At 34.6% G+C, this 21,893-nt stretch overlaps 1 protein-coding gene across 1 annotated transcript; it reads left to right on the plus strand.

The window, feature by feature from the left end:
• The first annotated feature begins 5,052 nt into the window (after positions 1-5,052).
• On the plus strand, positions 5,053-6,338 carry LOC104891509 (VQ motif-containing protein 4). The gene has a single exon (XM_010677216.4). The coding sequence runs from the start codon at positions 5,202-5,204 to the stop codon at positions 5,967-5,969; it is 768 nt and encodes a 255-aa protein (XP_010675518.2). The 5' UTR covers positions 5,053-5,201; the 3' UTR covers positions 5,970-6,338.
• The last annotated feature ends 15,555 nt before the right edge of the window (positions 6,339-21,893 follow it).

The raw sequence follows: 21,893 nt of genomic DNA on the forward strand, positions 1-21,893 counted from the left end.
GTTGTTCAATGTCGGATATCAGATCGTATCCGATCCAAAATTTCGGATCGGAGGAATTGCGATCCGAATCCGATCCGAAATTTTCAAATATTCGAACTTTTTGGATCAGATAACCGGGTTTTCGGATCGGATCAGCGGATTTTCGGATCGGACCGTTGACATTTTTGAAAATTCCGATCCAAAAACCTTAATTTTTTCGAATATCCGATCCGAAATCTTAAAATCGGATTGGATATCCAAAATTTTTGAATCAGATCGACGGATTTTCGAATCGGATATTTTTGAACAACCCTATCGATCATGCCACATGGATATCATATTAATTTCAATCGGACGTATATCTATGCGATATAGTCCCGACTAGGGATGGCAATGGATCTTGGACCCGATCCGGATCCGTGGACCTAGATCCATTTGCAGGGTCTCAACCACATGGATAGTTCAATGTGCCCATCAGCGCCTGACCTTGAGATGTGAATCATCCAAGGCACATTAGCATGTCCCAACGTATCACATAAGGAAGATATTGTAAAATTGTTCGGTTTTATCCCAAAAATTTTGACCCGATGAATCCGGGTTGGATCTGGGTCCAGATCTTATTCCCAGACCCGGATTCGGATTCGTGGATCCGTTTTTCCAAAAGAATAGGTGGGCACTGTGGGTCGTTAAAAAAATTATATGGGCTTATTTTTTTTATTTATCCACTCAAAAAGGCAAAACCCTAACTCTCTGTATTCACTCACAACTCACAGGTTTCTTTTCTCTCCAGCAGTCATAGATAAAGCCCTCCCTTTGTATCTCTCCAACCCCCACCGCCCACCTCAAGCCCCACTGCCACCTTGTGAATCACCCATAGAAAAAATTTTGGGGCTAAGGGTCGAACGTTTGGCAAAGACCTTTGACCCATGGCCCGAACGTCACAGGTCATGGGTCAAAATTCCTGGCCACATGTTCGCCCCCTCAATTCAAATTTTTTTTGTTAAAAGTCGAACGTCTGGCCAGGAAGTTCGACCCATGGCCCGAACGTCCAGATCAGACGTTCGGGACATGGGTCAAACGTCCTAGACAGACGCTCGACCCTTAGCCCCAATCAAAATCATTTTTTTACGGGGTGGGTGGTGGTAAGTGGTGGCAAGTGGTGGTAGGGAGAGGTGGATGGTGGTGGGGATGGCTAGTGGTGTAAAAAAGAAAAAGGTAAAATAGTAAATTTAAATTGGGACCGAGACGGTTTTAAGTAATTTTGGGACGATGTTTAACAAACTCCTTACAACACTACCCAACAAAACTCTACTGGTCTCACCTAATTGGGCTCGATGATGGACACATTTACGAAGCTCATGCCACTGGATTTCCAAAACAAAGGAATTATTAATCATTTTTAATGCTACATATAGAACTCAAAATGCAACTAAAAGTTAAGAGATGGCTACTTATCTAAATTCTAGTTAGTTAACTTGGTTCCATTTATCTAAAGAAGAATTATCTTATAACTTCGTTATGTGTAGGGTTTACAATTGCAAAACCTTATCATCAAAATGCATGCAAAAGTGTTACGATGACCCTCCTATCTAGGGATGGAAATGGATGATAGATCATCCATCATTCGCTTAATCCGGTTTTATTAAGCAGGTGAACACCCGAAATAAATGAATGAAAAGCAGATGGCGGGTGACGGATGCGGGTTGGATACAGGTGAGATTTTTTCCGTCCGTCACCCGTCCCATCACCTGCATAACACCCATCCATATTATCAATTACACATATTTATTTACTTACTTTATTAATTTTTTTAGTTGAAATTTAATAAGTACATATCTAATGACATAATTTTTTGTAAAAGTTCTAATATATCTCCTCACCCGCTAACCACCCGACCCACCCGTTCAACCGGTACATCATGGATAGATGGATGCTGGTGATGGATGGATACGGCTGAAACTCCACTCGCCCCGAACCCGATCCATTTTCATCCCTGCTCCTATCTGTTACTTTCTCAAGCCCCTTTTGTTCATCCCAAATTCTTTTTGGGGATAACCCTAAAAGATTATCTCACACTAATAAAACCGATAATATTTTTTCCATCATGTAAAATATTTCATGAACTCCACCCAACAAAAAATAACAAAACTCGATCATATGAACAAACAAACAAAGACGAATAAAATATTTAACTAACTAATATTCAGGCAAATAAAGTCTTTTTTTTTAAAAAAAAAGTGATTTAATAGTCCTTTAAAAGGGAGAAAAACAAAAAAGAAGTCTACATAGAAAGCATAATACTTCACACAAAAAAAAAGGAAAATTGAATTTTATAACCCAATCTTTAAGCAGTCTTCTTCAAACAGTCCCACTTATAATTTATTTTTTAATAATTTAACCTTTTGTTAGTATCTTCTCATAATGGTCCTTGACCTGTTTTGATCGGCAAAACAGGTCAAGTGTGACACGTGTCACACTATTATTAGTCAGACCATTTTCTCCCTCCTTTACCTCTTTTCCTCCACAACCACAACCACCTAGCCACCACTACCACCACCCCATGCGAGCCCCTTACCCCATCCCTTGCAGCTCTACCCCCCCCCCCCACTAGCACCCTACAGCTGGGGGTGTTCATTAAAAACCGAAATCGTACCGAAATACCGAAAAACTGGTCAAAATGGGTGTTAACCGTACCGGTAAAAATATATTTTAAGTTATCAAACCGATAAAATTAATGGTTAAATGGTATGGTTACGATTGTGCTTTTTGATGAACGGTTAACCGAAATACCGAAATATTTTTTTCTCTATTTAATTATTCTGAAAACACTTTCAAATAATTACATTAATATTAATATTTGTTACTAAGCTACAACAATTAGAGTAGGTATGCGATTATTTGGAAACGTTAGTACTAATATAAACACAATAATTAGGAAATGGAGTGAATTATTAGTGTTAGTTATGTTTTTCAATAGATTTATTATCTACTTTACAATACATTTTATAGTAAAATATATATAATATTAAAATATATGTACAAAATATTTTAAAATATATATGGACATTAATTAAAACATAATAGTATAACTTAAATACGGTTAATGGTTAACCGAAAAATCAGTTAACCGCTTAGGCGGTTACCGGTCCAGTCGATTACGGTTCGAAAAGAGTGAACCGGAATATTGTTTTGGAATGGTTAACCACCCATGAAAACCCCTACATGCAGCCCACCCCACCCCACCCCAAATCCCAGCAGCCCCGTCCCACCCCACCCCCCACCGACCCCAGCTTGTTGTAGCATCACCCCAACCCCACTCCCACCCCATCCCGCTGCAAACCTTAAACCCGACCCCCATCCCAGCCCCTACCCGGTTCTAACCCCCTGAACAGACCCCCCGCAATCCCTCCCACACCTCTCAGGTAGCCAACCACGCCACCCTCCCCCGTCTCGTATCCCTTCGTTTCTTTCCATCCCGTCACCCCTTCCCCTATGCTCTCCTTTCATCTCTTTTCACCCCGTATCCTCTCCCCCAATCTTTCCCGACACCATATTGTTAACGACAACGACCACCACCACGCACAACCACCACTACTGTTAACGCCGAAGATTACAAAGCGATTCTAGAAGAGAGAGAGAGAAAGAGGAAAGAGAGGAGAAAGAGAGAGACATGGACGGAGAGAGAGGGGGGCGAGGCCATTGGAAGGGATGGTAGTTCAAACTATAGATAGGGAGATGAAGGGGGGAGGAGAGAGAAATTAGTAGGAGGAGGAGGAAAAATTAACTGAAGTTTAGGTGACAAGTCACATGGGACCATTTTGAGAAAATACCAGCAAAAAATTGGATTATTAAAAAATAACTCATAAGTGGGACCATTCAAAGCATGGGGTAGGGGTTATGGTTAGGGATGACAAATGGGCGGGGCGGATGCGGATACCCCTAAATCCACACCCACCTCCACCTAAATTTTCCATACCCACCACCTACCCGCCAACCATGGCGGGTACAAGTTTCCATATCCACCTCCGCCCACGTGGGTATAAGGTTATACCCACACCCGCTCCACCACCCAAGTGGATATCCATTACCCACTTATACCCGCCCATCACCTAGGTGGATTTTCCATCCGCCCACCTGATTTATTTTCTATATATAATCTATTATATAAATTAGTTATTACAAACATCCATTTCAAAGAAAACAAAATACACATTCTTAGTATTCATATTTCTTAATTATTTTTTACAATTTTTTAGATTTATGAACATAATTCTTTATTTTATAAAGGGTAAATTAGTAAATATTAAAGGGTGCGGATGGATATGGGGCGGGGCGGGCGGATATTGAGCGGGGCGGGTGGATTTGGGGCGGATGTGACCTCATATCCACCACCTACCCACCACCCATGGCGGATTTGACTTTTCGTATCCATACCCACCCACTACCCACCAAAGTCATATACATACCCGCCCCAACTGGGGCGGATGCGGTGCAAAACCCGCCAAATTATACCCACCTGCCATCCCTAGTTATGGTGATGGTGGCGAAAAAGGTCAAAAGGGAGGAGGAAGCAGGGGGGCATTGTTTTATTTTAAAAAATATTTTCTAGCCTAAAAATATAATTTTGATTAAAAATTAAACAATTTCAAGGGAAATTGAATAGGTAATTAGTCATTTGACTTATTAAAAACAGAAGGGTATGGAACTTTTACTTATCCAAGGATAATTGAAGAGATGATTAATTTTCAACGGACAGACCAAAAGCTGGCTTATTTTTTGACAATTTTTCTAGAGCTGATCATGTTGGCCCGGTCCGGTTTTGGGCCGGATTTTTTTGACCCGCGGTCGGGCCCAGCCCGAATTTTATTTGCTTTTGACGGGCTTGGGCAAGCCAAAAAAGACTTTTTTTAACCCGAAATTGTGGGCTTTGGGCCAAAATTTTGACCCGAATTTTGGTATGGCCTGGTCCGATCCGATCAAGGGCAAATTTCTTTAGGGACGGTCTCGTCCATGATTACCTCTAAATTTTTTCCTTAAAATAATCACTACGTACGAAAACACAGAACCAACCAAAAGACTAATAAGGACTTCCTCCCCCCCTTCCCCTTCCAACCTCCCTCATCATTCATCAATTCAAACAAACAAACCCTTCTTCTTCACTCATCCCATTCTTCTTCCCCCACACCCTCATTTTCTCTCTCCTTCCCCCCAAAAACAAAACAATGGAAATCACCTCTAAATTCAAAGACAGAGATAATTCATCTCCTCTTAACTCCCCCACTAGTTGCAGTAACAGCACCAACAACAACAACAACAACAACAACAGTCTATCTCCATTACCCATTACCAGATCCGACCCAAATAGCCCATACCCAACAACATTCGTAACAGCAGATACCACTTCTTTCAAACAAGTTGTCCAAATGTTAACTGGATCCTCCGAAATCACATCCAACAACAACAACAACAATAACAACAACAACAACAACAAAAACCACCCAAAACACCAACAACAACCACAACACCACCATGAAAACAATCTTTCAAAAACATTTGTAATTCCCCCAATAAAAACAACCCCCAAAAAACAAGGTTTCAAACTCTACGAAAGAAGAAACAGCATCAAAAACTTAATTAGTCCATTAGCAGCAGCAGCAGCAGCACATAATAATAACAACAATGGTTTCTCTGTATTATACTCACCTCGTCATCAACCAGAGATTCTTTCCCCTAGTTTACTAGATTTCCCATCTTTAACTTTGAGTCCCGTTACACCCTTAGTTGAAGATCCTTTCGATAAATCTTCACCATCAATTGGTCGTGGTATTATTAATGCTAATGCTAGTAACAATGGAAGTAGTTCTTCATCATCTGAAGAAGAAAAAGCTATTGCTGAAAAAGGATATTATTTTCACCCTTCTCCCATTTCTACCCCTAGAGATTCTCAACCTCAGTTACTTCCTCTTTTCCCTCTTTCTTCTCCCAGGTGAGATATATATTTGAGATTCATTTCTCAAAGATTATATATATATAAATATATATTGTTGTTATTATTATTATGATTATAATGATTTCAATTTTGTGTAGTGATTTGTAAAACTTTGATTATTCCTCACTTTTTAATGTAATGTATGGTGGATTGGTGGTGGTGTTTCTATGAGCTAATATTTGGGGTTGGGCCCTTTTATAATCTAGCGCTCCTGAGTGTCCGTTAGCAGGCTTTATATATATTTATGTAGTAGTATAATGTGAATTTTGATTGAAAATTGTACAATGTAAGTCATGAAATGATGAAATTGTCATGCACTAGTTTGGATTTTGTTTTTACTTTGATAATAAAGATCAATTTGTATATTATATACTCAATTTGTTAGGCAACTTAGTGTAACTTGTTGCATATTTACTCATTTGGAGTCACAAAATCATCATTAGTGTAGTCGAGAATAACACTACAATTGAGAGAAAAATAACTTGAAATGTACTTGGGAGGAGCTAAGGTCTTTTTAGCATTAACGGATACTTTATAACTGCTAATTAATTGTGTTAGTTTGATTTACTAGTTGTTTATATTAGTTGATTTCAGAAGTTGAAAAATGTTTTGTGTATGTATATAATAGTTGATGGTATAAAATGACCAAATTGTTGTGTATTCGGTATGGGTCATTATTTTGGGCATATTTGTCATTTCATCTCAACATGTCCAATTATCTCTCATCAGTAGCCTTTTTAAAAACAAATTGAGATAGGTTCAAATAATTCTTCCAATTCTCTGTTATCAAACAACAAAATTTAGAAGAATTAGTAGTTAGTTTTTTGAACGGAGTCAAAAACACTTAAATTATACTCAATCCTCTATCAACCAAACACGCCATGCCTTGGATTTTGTATTTCCATTGCTCACTCTTTAGTTTTTGTATGAAAATGTAAAACTAATGCTTAAATATTGGATTTATTATTTCTATTGCTCATTCTTTAGTTTTTGTATGGAAATGTAAAACTAATGCTTAAAAATTGTAGGAAAAGTGATGCAATAGAGAATCATTAGAGCTCATTTGGTTACGTTGGAACTTAATTTTTATGGAAGGTCTTATTTCATGGAAAGTAAATTCTCTTGTCTATCTCTTAGGAAATGACTTTTGGTGTTTGGTTGAGCATGGAACGTAATTTTCGTGGAAAGTTTTATTTCGTGAAAAGTAAATTCTCTTGTCTATTTCCTAGGAAATGACTTTTGGTATTTGGTTGAGAATAGAAATTTTTAATTGACACAAGTATTTTTAATCATTGTTGGTGATTAATTTCCTACACTTCATAGGAATAATAAAGTTCCCATTTTGTACTCACTCCGTCCCAAAATATAGCTTCCTTTTTTTTTTATGGTAATTTAGGCAAGTAGAATCTAAGAGGAATGATAAAGATTTTTTGTTTATTTAAATAAATATTGTATTGAAAAAGATGATTTTAGGAGAGAGAATGGAAAATAATTGGTGAAAGAGCATTAATTATAACATTTTGGTTGAATAAATAAAGGAAAAAATAAAATTCAATAAGCAAATAAATGATGGGATACGGTTTTTGTTTTTCTAAACAAATTACGAAAAAATGTGGAATCAAATATGGAAATGGGAATTATATTTTGGGACACCCAAAATAGAATTGAAAACTATATTTTGAGATGGAGGGAGTATTTCCTAGAAAATCCAAATTCCATTGGAGTTTGAGGTGAACCAAACGTCTTAAATATCAATTAGCTACTAGCCTACTATGGTAACTATTTTTTAAGATTTTGAGTTTTAGTGCCCGTTTGGTTGAATGTAGGAAGCGCAAATTCCTTGGAATATTATTTTCCCATGTAATTGTATTTCCTAGGAATTGCTAGATGTTGTTTGGTGATTCAAGGAAAATGAAAATTCTCGTGGGAATTTCCACTTACCTACCTAGGTCCCCCTAGGTAAGTAACTTCCTCCATTTTGTGGAAAATGGAACTTCCTAGAAATTTTTACTTCCCATAAATTTGTCAACCAAACAATTCCAATTCTTAGGATTTATAACTTCCTATGTTAAATAATGTTAACCAAACAACCCCTTAATGTCTTTATCGTACCCAAGTTGCCAACTTGGTAAGCATTCAGGGAAGTATATGGCAGATGGAAGTATGAAATTCGTCAATCACTTTTGTAGCTTGTCATAAACAATTTAAATCACTTGGAATCTCACTGTGTCAATTTATGAAGGTGGTGCTAAGCTCTATAATTATTCTTAAGACAATGTAAAGCACTATATATTTGGTAAAGATCCTTTTTCTCGACTTTAGATAAGTTCTCTTTTTTTTCTTTTGGTGGTGGGAAAGGGAAGAAAAATTAGTGCATGATCTCGGATCATTGCTAGTTGTTTCACTTGGTTGATTTACTTTCCTGTTTTACATTATTGATTGATTATATTGACACTTCGATTATTAATAATAGTTGCCTAATTGTTAGATTGATTATAACTGTGTGCTTGTAAAAATCAATCATTTGTTGTTTTATGCAAAATAATATCAAAATTAATAATTTGAAGTATATTATCAATAAAAATATTATTAATAATTGTTTTATTGTGTGTTCAATTGTCTGAAAACATTGTTATTTTGTCTAAAATATTGTCTGAAAAAAACTTTTTGCCTGAACTTATCCAACTTATTTGTAATTATTTATATTTGTTTGAAATAAGTCAAAAGAAGTTGAAGTAAACAAGCCTTACCTCTAATTGGTATTTCAACTTTGAACTCATGATTCATTTTTGTTTTTTTTTTTACAATTTCCTTATTAATTATGCCAAAGCATGACATTGACCATTAATATCGTTTTATATGAGTTTGTCTTGTAAGAGACTGTTTACTTTTAAATTAAAATTAGACAATAATAAGCCCAATTTTAAAAAGAAAATTAGCCCAATAGCAACTAGTTTAATTTCTTTAGGTGACTAGTTTAATCCATTTAGTAATTAGGTTTATTTTTATATTAAAATTAAACCGTCTTTTTTAATAATTTTTGCAGATGATAATGTCACTTTTTAGATATAAGTAACTTAAAAAGTTAAAATGGTCAAAAACAAATATATAAATAGTGTCAAAAATCGACTAAAAAGCTGAAGGAAGTTTTCATCTTTCTTTTTTTTTTTTTTTTGGCTGGATCTTTCTTCTTTTTATTACCAAAATATGATATATGATCAAGCAATCAGCAACTTAATAGATAAAGCATATAAGTTGAGTTCAAATTGTAAAAAAAGATAATATGTTTATTACCCAATTTGACTTATTGCCAACTCTAGTTTGGCGACGTGAAAAGACAAAAACCAACTAATTAAACCATTGTAAAGCCAGTCATTAAATGCTCCATTTATAAAAGGGTGAAAAATTACACTCAACTTAAATTTAGCTCGCTAAATGCAATCCGTAGATTATACACCAAGGTGTAGGATGAGCATCCTACACCTTGTCCAAAACTACGTAGTTTTGATGGTTTTAGGGGAGCCAAAAGTTGGCAGGCTTTTGGTAGTATTTATGAAAGTGGGCCAGCTCTTTGTCTCTCATCACTCACTCATTCCCTCCCTTTCTCTCTCATATATTTTTCAAGAACCATTTCAATTCTCTCTCTCTCATTTATTTTGTTCTTCATTTATTTCTCCCTTATTTTCATTCATTTGTATTATAAATTTCCAAATGTTGATATTTGATTTTATTTTATGTTTTGCATTTTTAAAACTTTTTTTGATGTACAAATGCATATGGTTTGATGTACAATAATATACGAGTGTACATTTGGGGATTTTCAGTGATCAAAGTAATGACCATCAGTGTACATTGTGATTTATCCTTATTTACATTGGTTGCGGTACCTTTTTTTTATTATTAACTCCACCTACAGTTGCATGTACATGCACGTACCTAGCATGTACACTTTGTTGACATTCATGTACATTAACTGGGTTAACGTTACAATCATGTTGTTATGTGTTGACCTTTTGTTTTAATACTCGTATTGAGTTTTTTTTTTTGTTTTGGATGTCTATTATTGTTCATTGTGTGTTATTGACGATTTTATGGGGGGATGTCATTGTACATTTTGATTTTGTTAATGAACAACCACGAAGCCAAGAATGTACAAAGAAACATAATAGAATAAAAGTAACCCAATTCCTAAAGCTGATGTCATGAGTAATTTGCAATCTTTGTACACTGGTGTGTTGATGTTTATTCGGTAATGAAATTCAATATGTACAATTACAGTCCTATACCTCATAGTGCTCCAGGTGCCACAAAAAAACTCAATATGGGTATTAAAACAAAAGGTCAATACATAACAACATGATTGTAACCCAGTTAATGTACATGAATGTCAACAAAGTGTACATGCAAGGTACGTGCATGTACATGCAACTGTATGTGGAGCTAATAATAAAAAAAAGGTACCGCAACCAACGTAAATAAGGATAAATCACAATGTACACTACTGATGGTCATTACTTTGATCACTGAAAATAAGGATACATTATTGTTTGATTGAATGTTCACTGGATATGACTCAATGTACAATTATTCTAGCAAGATTGTTCAATTATTAAGCCTGAATGTACAATGTTGTTATGACTGAATGTTCAAGTTATTTTATAGAGCTGACTTTGTTCTGTGTACATTAAAATTGCGTTAATGATCATTGTGTATGACTAAATATACATTAGCTTCACTAACATGCATGCATAACATATTCTATAGACACAAACAAAACAAAAAAAAAAACTCAATATGGGTACTAGATTAAAGGGTCAACACATAACAATATGATTGTAACCCACTTAATTTACATGAATGTCAACAAAGTGTACATGCAATGTACGTGCATGTACATGCAACTGTAGGTGGAGCTAATAATAAAAAAAAAGGTTCCGCAACCAACGTAAATAAGGATAAATCACAATGTACACTGATGGTCAATACTTTGATCACTGAAAATCCCCAAATGTACACTCGTATATTATTGTACATCAAACCATATGCATTTGTACATTAAAAAAAGTTTTAAAAATGCAAAACAGAATATAAAATCAAATATATCAACATTTGGAAATTTAAAATAGAAATGAATGAAAATAAGGGAGAAATAAATGAAGAACAAAATAAATGAGAGAGATAATTGAAATGGTTCTTGAAAAATAAATGAGAGAGAAAAAGAGGGAATGAGTGAGTGATAAGAGAGAAAGAGCTAGCCCACCTAAAAATTCTGCCAAAAGCCTGCCAAATTTTGTCCCTCCTAAAAGCATCAAAACTACGTAGTTTTGGCCAAGGTGTAGGTTCCTCATCCTACACCCTGGTGCAGGATCTAAATTGCGCGCTAAATGTGAGATAGAAAAATGTATTAGCCTCACGAGTCACGATGGACTCTGATTACAGTATTGGACTCAATATGGACAATGCTACATCTACTCGATGGGTAGTAACCTATTAGAAATAGAACATTAAAAAACTATTAGAATTGATGAGTTGGATTCCACTATTTATTTATTTATTTCTATTAGTAGTGGGTTGTTGACCCACTGGGTAAATAAAGTTTTTTCCACTCAGACTATGTTCAGTTCACCTTATTTTTGCTTATTTCAGATCAAATCATGCTTATATTTAACAATCATTATTACTATTAAATATCTTTTATTACATATTAGTAAAAATTATAATAATTGAATATTAATAAAGTACTCATTAAGACGAATCAAACAAGACCCCACATGACTATATTTTTTCTTATATATTGAGAAAAATCTAAAGATAAGATTTTGTAATCAGATCAGATCAGTTCAGATCAGATCAAATCAGAAAAAATAAATTCAGATTAGATCAGATAAATTTAGATCAGAAAATTTCAGGTCAACTAAACATAGCCTCAACATATACTCAAGAGACAATATATTTCCATTGTTTCAGAGAACTACTCACTTTATTTAATTCTCATTATAATAAATGACATAATAATACCCCTTAATAAGCTCACACTAGTCTCTCCTTATTAAATAAAGTAGATAAACTAAGTGGATCCTAAATTTTATAATCTCTCTATTTTTAAATTAGTAGTTTTTTCATGAGATGGAGTAGTTTTTAACTAATTAAATTTTAGCCAAATAACCTCACTCAAAAAAGTAGAATGTTTTTACTCTTTTCATGAGAGTACATAGGCAAGGATAAGAGTTAGCTCAAGTGGGTAGAGCGCTCCCCCTTGGCCCCTGAGGTTAGAGGTTCGATCCTTACCCCCAGCATTATGTTGGGGTATTTCCTTAGCATGTTATGCATGTTTTACCAGCCAATGTGTTGGTGTTTCCTACAGGCTAGTAGTCTTGTAGGGGTTAGTCCTTGGGCTGACTTAATTTCCTAATAAAAAAAAAAAAATGAGAGTAAATAGGCAAAAGTGTTTTAGGTGTTGAAATCTTTATAACTTTTATCATACATACGAGTGTAATATGAGCATAGTGCCAGCATTATGTTGGGGTATTTCCTTAGCATGTTATGCATGTTTTACCAGCCAATGTGTTGGTGTTTTCTACAGGCTAGTAGCCTTGTAGGGGTTAGTCCTTGGGCTGACTTAATTTCCTAATAAAAAAAAATAAAAAAAAATGAGAGTAAATAGGCAAAAGTGTTTTAGGTGTTGAAATCTTTATAACTTTTATCATACATACGAGTGTAATATGAGCATAGTACACTTAGACTATTTTATTACTTATTGTTCATTTAAAAATGAGCAACAATTGCAGCATTGTAAAAAAGTACCAAACAAGCAAAAAATATTAACATTGGATGTATCGTATATAGTCATATAGTAGAGTTTGTCTTGTAAGAAACCGCCTATTTTAAAATTAAAATTAGGTAATGTAAAGCCCGATATTAAAAACTGAATTAGTCCAATAGTGATTAGGTTAATTTCATTCAGTGACTAGTTTAATTCATTTAGTGACTAAGTCTACTTTTATATTTAAACTAGTTATTAGGCTCGGGCTACGCCCCGAGTAAGGAAAGTTTTCATTTATTAATATTAAAATTTAAGATGATAACACTAAATATTATTTGGTCTAGTGGTTAAGACTTTAGTGTATGTTCTTGAGGTTTCGGGATCAAACCTTACACTATGCAATTTCTAATTTATTTTATTGTTGTGGATTATATGTAGTAAAACTTCCTTAGGGAGAGCGCCACGTGGCACCGTTTCTGACTTAAGCACGCCTTTTAATATATTAGTATAGATTAGATCGTCTTTTTAAATAATTTTTGTACATAATATATATGGGATGAATGCAATCTAGTCTTTTTAGTTGAATGCCATCAATTTCTTTTTCTCCTTTTGTCACTTCCGTTTTTTCGATATCTTATATTTGGAGGTGGGGGATGTTAGGAAAACTGGAAAGTGAGCTTTAATAATCTACAAGTGGAGTATTTTTCCATGAAAAGGTATCTAGTTCTGAGTCATGTGAGCAATGGTGAAAGTGACGTAAGTCCAGAAATAGAACATAGGAAGTTAATATGATCCGAATTCTGAACTGCAATACAAGAATTAAATTTGCCTATTAACATTGTATTGCCAAAAATAATATTGTGCTTAATATTTGTAGATCTGTTTTCTTGTTGCTATTACCCATTCTTTAGTTCATTTTTGTAAACTTGTTTGAGTTGGTCTTGTGTTAGATGCTTTGACTAAAAATATGTGCTCATACCTTTTTAAGTTTTTTCTTTTTTTGACCTTTTTCCCTCTTAAATTTTATATATTACTATTTTACAATTTACATCATTCTTTGTAAATTACAATAGTTTTCTTTTGTACTTGCCATTGTGATACTTTGAAACTTAATTTCTTTAGATAATTATTTGTTATTAAAATATATATAAAAGTTGATATCTTAAAATTTGTTGTCTGAGATGTATCTAGTTATATCATATGACTCAAAATTTATACCCTACAATAAGGTGTACCATAGACAAGTAATCATGGTGAAATGAGAATAGTGCACAATGACAATTTTATATGATATAGAAAAAAAAAGTGAAAATTACTTCCAAAAACACATTACTATATTTTGGAGATTCTCTAAAATACTCGTAATTTTCCTAAATTACACAAACATCCCCCGTGATATGCATGCTACTATTTACATATCATCATGATTATTTAAGACAATCTCTTTTTTTCACATTTGGAGTCCTAAAAATCAAAATTGTGCACCCTTTCAAAAAAGAAATTAGCAAATAATTATTTTCAAGTGTATAGGATAAATTGCAAACATGACTAAATATATGATTTTGCATAAATTGCTAACCATGAACAAAATGAAATTTGTGAAAACTGCAACAAACAAACTATTGCAATTGATAAAGAATTGAGACGGTATCCAACATCTACAAATTAAAAATTGATACTTCATGCGTTCTTTTTTAATTGCAACGTACGTATATTTGGAGTTTCATATTAATTGCGACGTTCTTTTTTTTGGTAATATATTATCACTATCTCTCTCCTATTATATGACCCCGCTATGTGGATGTCATCTAGCTTAGTTGGTGAGGGATATGTGGTAGCTTAGTGTAATACCACCCTGAATTCCAGGGCATTGCCCAGAGTTCGAATCATCATCGCAATAATATGTTTTGGCATTTACTTTTGGGTTGTTCAGCCTTGCACCCACCCTCTGAGTTGGTGTGTCCTACAAGCTAGTAGCCTAGCAGGGTGGTTTGCAGACCAATTATCTTTAATAACAAAAAACAATCTAACTTAGTTGGTAAGTTCTTGCGAGGGTGATACTCGAGAGTCGAGACATGAGTTCGAATCTCGTATAAATCAATGTAATTGCTCATTTACTCCAAAACAAAATATGGTTTCCACTATCTATCTCTATCTCTAATCTATCTATCTCATCACCAAGTAGTACTTGGTCTAGTGGTTTGGTTTGTATTTCACAACCTTGAGGTTGTGGGATCAAACTGCATTTGAGGCACTTTGGGGGTGGAAATTTCCCCTGCTCCCAAGAAACCTTGCATGTAAATCCAAATCGAGTTGACCTGTGCGAGGTTCCAGTTCGGTTAGGACGCCTTCTTCTTCCCTTAAAAGAAAATCTTTTTATCTTGTCTTCACATGAGTTTGTTAAAAATGCATGAATAATTTATTGCGTGCAATTATTATGAAAAAGAGGAAATATAAATTTCTTAACTACTATTAATATTTGTTTTAACTTGTTGTCGTGACCATTAAACCATATTTTCAAAAACTTGGCAACTTATTTCTTTTATTGATCACTATTCACTAGTGGTTTGGATATCAATTACTCATTTAAGTAGGAGGTGGGGCTACAAAAGTTAATAGTGTTTTATAGTGGGAAAAAAGTCTTAATGGTCCATTTATTTGACAGAGCACTCTGAAACTGTAGAGACTAGAGTAAGTGAGCAGGCAAGCAATCAAAAATTCATCAGTATGTAAACTTAAACTCACTACTACTGTCTACTAATGAGAAATGATAAACCTCTAACTGCTAGATAAAAAATTGTCAGTATACATGAAAAAAAGTTATCAGTCAAATAAAAAAGTAATCTCGAAAATTGGGCACTGTCAGAAAATTTCGATGCTAATATATAATGTTCATGCTACTACAACTTATGTTCGTGTAACTATAACTAGTGTTTATGCAACTAAAAATAGTGTTTATGTATAAACAGATAGTGTTCGTATTTTTTTAATTGGACACTGTCAGAAGATTCCGATGCTAATATACAGTGTTCATGCTACTAGAACTAGTGTTCGTGTAACTATAACTAGTGTTTATGCAACTCACAATAGTGTTTGTGTATAAACAGTTCGTATTTTTTTTTTTACATATCTAAATAAGAGATAGAGAAGAGTAAAATAAAAATATGATGAAATTATATCAAGATGGATGTCTATTTGTAGAGAATAAAAATATATGAATATTGGTATATTTTTTATTTTTTCTAAAATATATTTTTTGAGATATACAAGTTTAAAAAATTGGAAAAAGTAATTTGTTTGAATAAAGAATATAATGACATGTGTACCACTTATATGTTGCCACATGAATGTTAGATGTTTGGCAGTTAGAGGTTTATCATTTGTCGTCTACTAATACTATTCTATTGAACTGTCTTTAGAGCTTTTGTGGGACTTTCACACTGGATCCATCTTTCAAGACTGATGGAGTGTCAAGTGTGGGTCCCACTCTGACCCAATCTCTCTCACTGTTTTACGCTGTTAGATCTTTTTGTACCGCAATTTCACTACTTTTGTTTTTCTGTTTGAAATTATTCATCGCACCTTCGCAAGTACATGCACCATGTCTTCAAAGTTCAAAGGTATTGACATAGCGAAAACAAAATTGTTTAGGTATTTACAAAAAGTTTGACTCCACATTCATATCTTAATGTCTCTAATAATAAATAAGTAAAAATTTTAAAAAATTGATATTTAAATCATCCACGTTGAAATGAATCTAATAAGATTTCACAATTTTTTTCTTCCATGAATAATATCAAAAGAAATATTAATTCCTCCTATGCGCTAAACTTGAAATTAATTCCATGAATACCGTACACGTAGGACAGCACGTGAGAAATTTTATTTTCGGCAAAGCAATCCACTACTCAGAGTAGCAGTTAACTTTAAGTTAAGCCGCTATTGTTGGTAGCGGTTTACGAGGTAAAATCGCTACTCAGAATGCAAGAGAAGAGGAGAAAACACAGGCCACGTAGGATTGCGTCAGACACACTGGGATTGCGCTCCGCACAACCTTCCGGCGCTAGGCACAAGCTAGCTGCACGCCGATGCAATCCTACATGGCCTGTGTTTTCTCCTCTTTTCTTGCATTGGTTCTGATCTGTAATTTATGTGCGTGCCTTATACCTTGCTTAGAGACAAAATATAACCGCTATTTGAAGTAGCGCTCAACTTCGCATTATCGGAATTAATCGCTACTTGAAGTAGCAGTTTTATTAAAAACCCAAAAGTCTAGCGTGCTGTCCGACGTGGACAGATCCATGGAATTAATTTCAAGTTCGGCGCATAGGAATAATTAATACTCCATTTGACATTATTAATGGAAAAAATTCGATTTCACATGACTATATTTTTCCTTAAGTACAAATCACAAGAGATAGTCAAAGTCATGTGTGTGAATAGTGTCAAAAGTTAAAATGGAAAAACTAATAAAACCAGATAGAGTATATACTATACAGGTCAAAACGGGTGCGGTTTCAAGTCAAATTTTTGTGAATGTTTTTGTGAGTATGGATTGACGTTTTAGTGTATTGGTTGTAGTTTGTAAATTGATTTTTTTAGTTTTTGTAAAGTTTCCTCATTTGAGTGATTTGTATAAAGTTAATTATGCAATTCTATGATTTTAGTTGACTTGTGAGTGATTGTTATAATTTTATTTTCGGTATTTTTGTTTGAAGGCCCCCTTTAGGCTGTAAGTGAATTTGCGATTTAGAAAGACAAGGGGGGTAAAATAGTCTTTTCATTCGGGGACACCATAGCTCCCCTCCTTCCTTTATATAATAGAGATAGTGTAAAAAAATCTCAACATTATGATTAACACAGAACTGAGGAAGTATCTAATAGCATACCACAAAAACTGTGTTTTTCATATATGTTGACAAATTTTTGTATTCAAGATTTGATGTTATTTAAGAACAAAAGATTAAAAAAAAAGATAAGAGGTGTCTTGTTAAATTATAATTGGATTTGAAGATAGGCTTAGATTATCTATAATTAAAGTACAGATCAGTTAAATCACTTATAAACGCACCTAAACGAGGCCAGTGTCCATACATTTTTCATATATGTTGACAAATTTTTGTATTCAAGATTTGATGTTATTTAAGAACAAAAGATTAAAAAAAAGGAGTATTAAGAGTGAGTTCTTGTTAAATTATAATTGGATTTGAAGATAGGCTTAGATTATCTATAATTAAAGTACAGATCAGTTAAATCACTTATAAACGCACCTAAACGAGGCCAGTGTCCATACATTTTTCACCTGCGATCCTCTATTCCGTCATTAAATGAGGTTATTTTCTTACAAGAGTAGAATGTCTTAAACATATTAAGGACCTTTTGTTAATTACAAAAACAGACCCTAAAAGTAATACCACAATTCATAATTTATAACATAAAATGATTTATTACAAAATGATCATTTCTAGAGTATTTTTCCATAAAATAAATCACCTTAAAATTTAAACAGGGAGACAAAGAGAGGAAAGTGACAAATGTTTGACAAAAGTACATATTTTACTAAGTACTTTTACTAACAATGTTTAATGAGCTAGTTAATAATACTACTATAATTTATGTGTGTTTTTGAAAGGTAAGGTGCGTGCCCATGTGAAGAAGGGGGGCGGAGGAAATTCCTCATCATGCTACGGATAGATTCATTATTTTCCATCGCACAATCAATTGAATTCTACACCCATCTGAAACTCGTATATGTAGACTTGACTTAGAAAGACAATGCTTAAATCATAAATCCAAAGTCAAAATTATAATAGTCAGAAGATGTTGGGGATAAAGAGAAGTCAAAACTTTGAACACTTAGTTCAGGATATGTTTGATATGCTTCTAAGGGGGTGTTTTGTTCACTAATTCAATGTATGAGGTATGGGTTTGGAATGAACAAAACCCATACTTAGTGTTTGTTTAATTTATTTCTTAATTGTAAACCCATACCTCAAACCCATAAGGTATGGGGTTTAGAAACCTATGGGGGGAGGTGGGTATGGCTCATACCTTACCTCTAAGTATCAAATAAAAGAAGATTTTTCATTCCTAAATGAAACCAAACACAAGGTATTAAGTATCAAGTTCCAAACCCATACCACCTTGGTTTCATTCCTGATTCCAAACCCATACCATTATATGAACCAAACGCCCCCTAAGTTCTATCAACCAAATGTACTACTCTCTCCATTTCTTAAAGATCTTTCTTGTTACTGTTCCTACAGATACTAAGGAGGATTCATTTATGTGGGGTATGGCCGTATGGGGTGGGTAAAGTAGGAGAGAGAAACGAGTTAAGATAAATAAACAAATAAAAATAGATTAAAATAGGAGAGAGAAAGGGAGTAAAATTGAATTAATAATGTGATGGTGGACCATATGAAAGGGACATGAGAGAGTAAAGTAAGGGCCTGTTCTCCCCAACTTATTTTCAGTTTAGTTCAGTTCAATTCAGTTCAGTTCAATTCAGTTCAGTTCAGTTCAGTTCAGATCAGTTCAGTTCAGACCAGTTCAGTTCAGTTCAGTTTAGCTCTTGACAATACTTTTACTCTCACATATCACTATTCATTTCAGTTCAGTTCAATTCAGTTCAGTTCAGATCAGTTCAGTTCAATTCAGTTCAGTTCAATTCAATTCATTTCAGTTTAATTCAGTTCAATTCAGTTCAGTTCAGCTGTTTTATGCCAAAGAGAACAGGCCCTAAAAAGAGAAAAAAAATTCTAAATAAAGAATAAAGTAAAAGAGAGAAGATCTTTACGGAAAGAGAGAAGATCTATAGAAAACGGAGGGAGTAGTATATAATGTTTTCCATAGTATAATGTCATATTAAAATAAATCAGATTAGCCACCCCTTGAAATGGTGTGAAACTTTTACAAATCAGTAATCAAACCAATTTATGTAGTCTGAAAATTTTTCAGTTACATACGTTAACTTACAAAAAAAAAACTCCGATATAGATAATTAGGATTTAAAAAAACTCTACAATACAATAGTCTCTATATCAAAGTTATGGAGTCTGCATGTCTTATCAATCCTTGTTTTTCTAATGTATCTACTACTCCATTTCTCTCACATCCTTTGTGATGTATTTATACTTGAGACTTTTTTTTAAAAAAATAATTAATTGTCACTAGCTTGAAGTTTTAATGGATGTTAGTGCTTGTCATTTATGAAAATTTTACTACATATTATTAATTTTACAATTGATGAAAACTGAAAAGCATAGCTAATGTAGTGGTTGCAACCTTCCAAAATGTAAACAATAGCTAGTTACGGGTACGAAATTTCTTAGCCATACCAAAAGTTATAGCTGGAACAATGGCATCTAGTAATATGCAAAGTTGGCAACACATTGCTAGGAATACGTACTAACAAAACTCTTAGCGGCGCCAAAAATCCTAAGGGGATCAACAACCGCTTGAGCCGCTTTGGAACGGTGGTCGTCAAGCCTCTTTCCCTTCCCCTTCACTTTCCCTTGTTAGCTAGCCAGGTTTTTGAAGTTAGTTGGGTTTTCGTTCGAATATGGTGGTCCTCTCTTCAAGCATCTCTGACGACGACGTGTTTTAGGCGTTGCCAGGTTTCGTGTGTCTCGTTGTTGTTACCTTCCCTGCGTATTTCTTTTTCCCTTCCCTTGTGTCCTTCTCCTCCGTGTCTCTCTTCGTGCCTCCCCTGTTTGGCTCGCGCAACTGTACACCTCCCTCCCCAGCTGTCCTGACCAAGTGTTCCCCTTCCCCAGGTCCTTGTTAGTGCTTAGTGGTTCTAGATTTAGGTATCCCCTCCCATTTTCCTGGTTCTCGATTTTCAAGGTGTTTTAGGCACTAGGTTCCCTTCCCGCTCCCCTGTTCTAGGTTTAAGGTGGTTAAGTCTAAATCTCCCCTTCCCCATCCCCCTGTTTAGGATCAAGTTTAGTTTAAGTGTCCCCTTCCCCGTCCCCCGCTAGTGTTAGTTGGAGTCAGTTTGGTTAGTTTGCCAAGGAAGCATTCGTTAGGTTCGTGAAAGCTACGGTGTAGACTTTAACGGTGTTGTTACAGGCGTGGTTTTATGAGTCGGATGGTAGGTGTTTTAGTTTGTTGTGTTTCCGTTATGGTTTAGCCTTAGTTTCGTATTCTCCAGAACCAAGTATGCATCGGTAGAGGTTCGAGTGTTGGGTAAGATAAGAGGAGGTTGTCATTTTAACTCAGTTGTGGTTCGATCTTCTAGTTTAGAGATTGCTAGGTTTGATCTTAGGATCCGTAGTTCGGGTGAATCTTTTCATTCTAATTCACCCCCAGTTTATGTGATGACTTTTGAAGTCATTACAGTTCAAAAATGCATCTTGTGGGAGGCTCTTCAATTTAGTTTAGGAGCATGTTATGACCTCCACACATTTTGAATTTCAGTCTCATGAGACTAAACTCTAGAAAGCCTTCCATAAGGGTCAAAAGTCACCAAAGGATGTGGCTTCTTTGTTACTTCAATCAATAGAATCCCAGGAAGCTATTTCCATTCAAGGACCTTGGGAATATTTGTCTAGCATAAATTGGTGTCTGTTAGATGGGATGCAACAATTCGTTATGAAAGATCGTCTTGGTCTCGCCTCTCAACAGGTTCCCTCTCATATCGGGTGTTCTTCAAGACATTCAACCCAACCCTACCTTCAATCGCTCGTGACAAGTTAAGTTGGATTGGACTTGTAATAGTTTGTTTTTGTTTCCTAGAGTATGTAAGAGCAATTGAAGCTCCCTTAGCTTTGTTTGCTTTATTTTATGTTTCTTTGTATTAACTTTAGGTTGTACTTTCTTCTTCTAATTGATGCACGTTTTCTTGTTGTCAAAAAAAAAAGAAGTTGGCAACACAATAGAAAAAACAAAAGAAATAGATTTTTTTTAAAGGTCAGTAGAAGACGCCCTAACCGGACCGCAACCTCACACAAATCAACCCGACCCAGGTTTGCAGGCAAGGCCTTTTGGGAGTAGGGGGAATGGTAAGGGGAAATCCCCACCCCCAAAGTGCCTCTAGTGGGGTTTGATACCACATGAGATACAAACCAAACCACTAAACCAAGTACTACTTGATAAAAGAAATAAAAATTAATGTAATAGTCAAATTCAATTATAATTACTACTACTCTCTTTTCTTTG

This window comes from Beta vulgaris, chromosome 4 (assembly GCF_026745355.1).
Source record: "Beta vulgaris subsp. vulgaris cultivar EL10 chromosome 4, EL10.2, whole genome shotgun sequence".
Taxonomy (NCBI): domain Eukaryota; kingdom Viridiplantae; phylum Streptophyta; class Magnoliopsida; order Caryophyllales; family Amaranthaceae; genus Beta; species Beta vulgaris.

Bases quoted from the DNA above. Each gene is read 5' to 3' on its own strand.
- LOC104891509 (XM_010677216.4), top strand. From the start codon at position 5,202: ATGGAAATCACCTCTAAATTCAAAGACAGAGATAATTCATCTCCTCTT.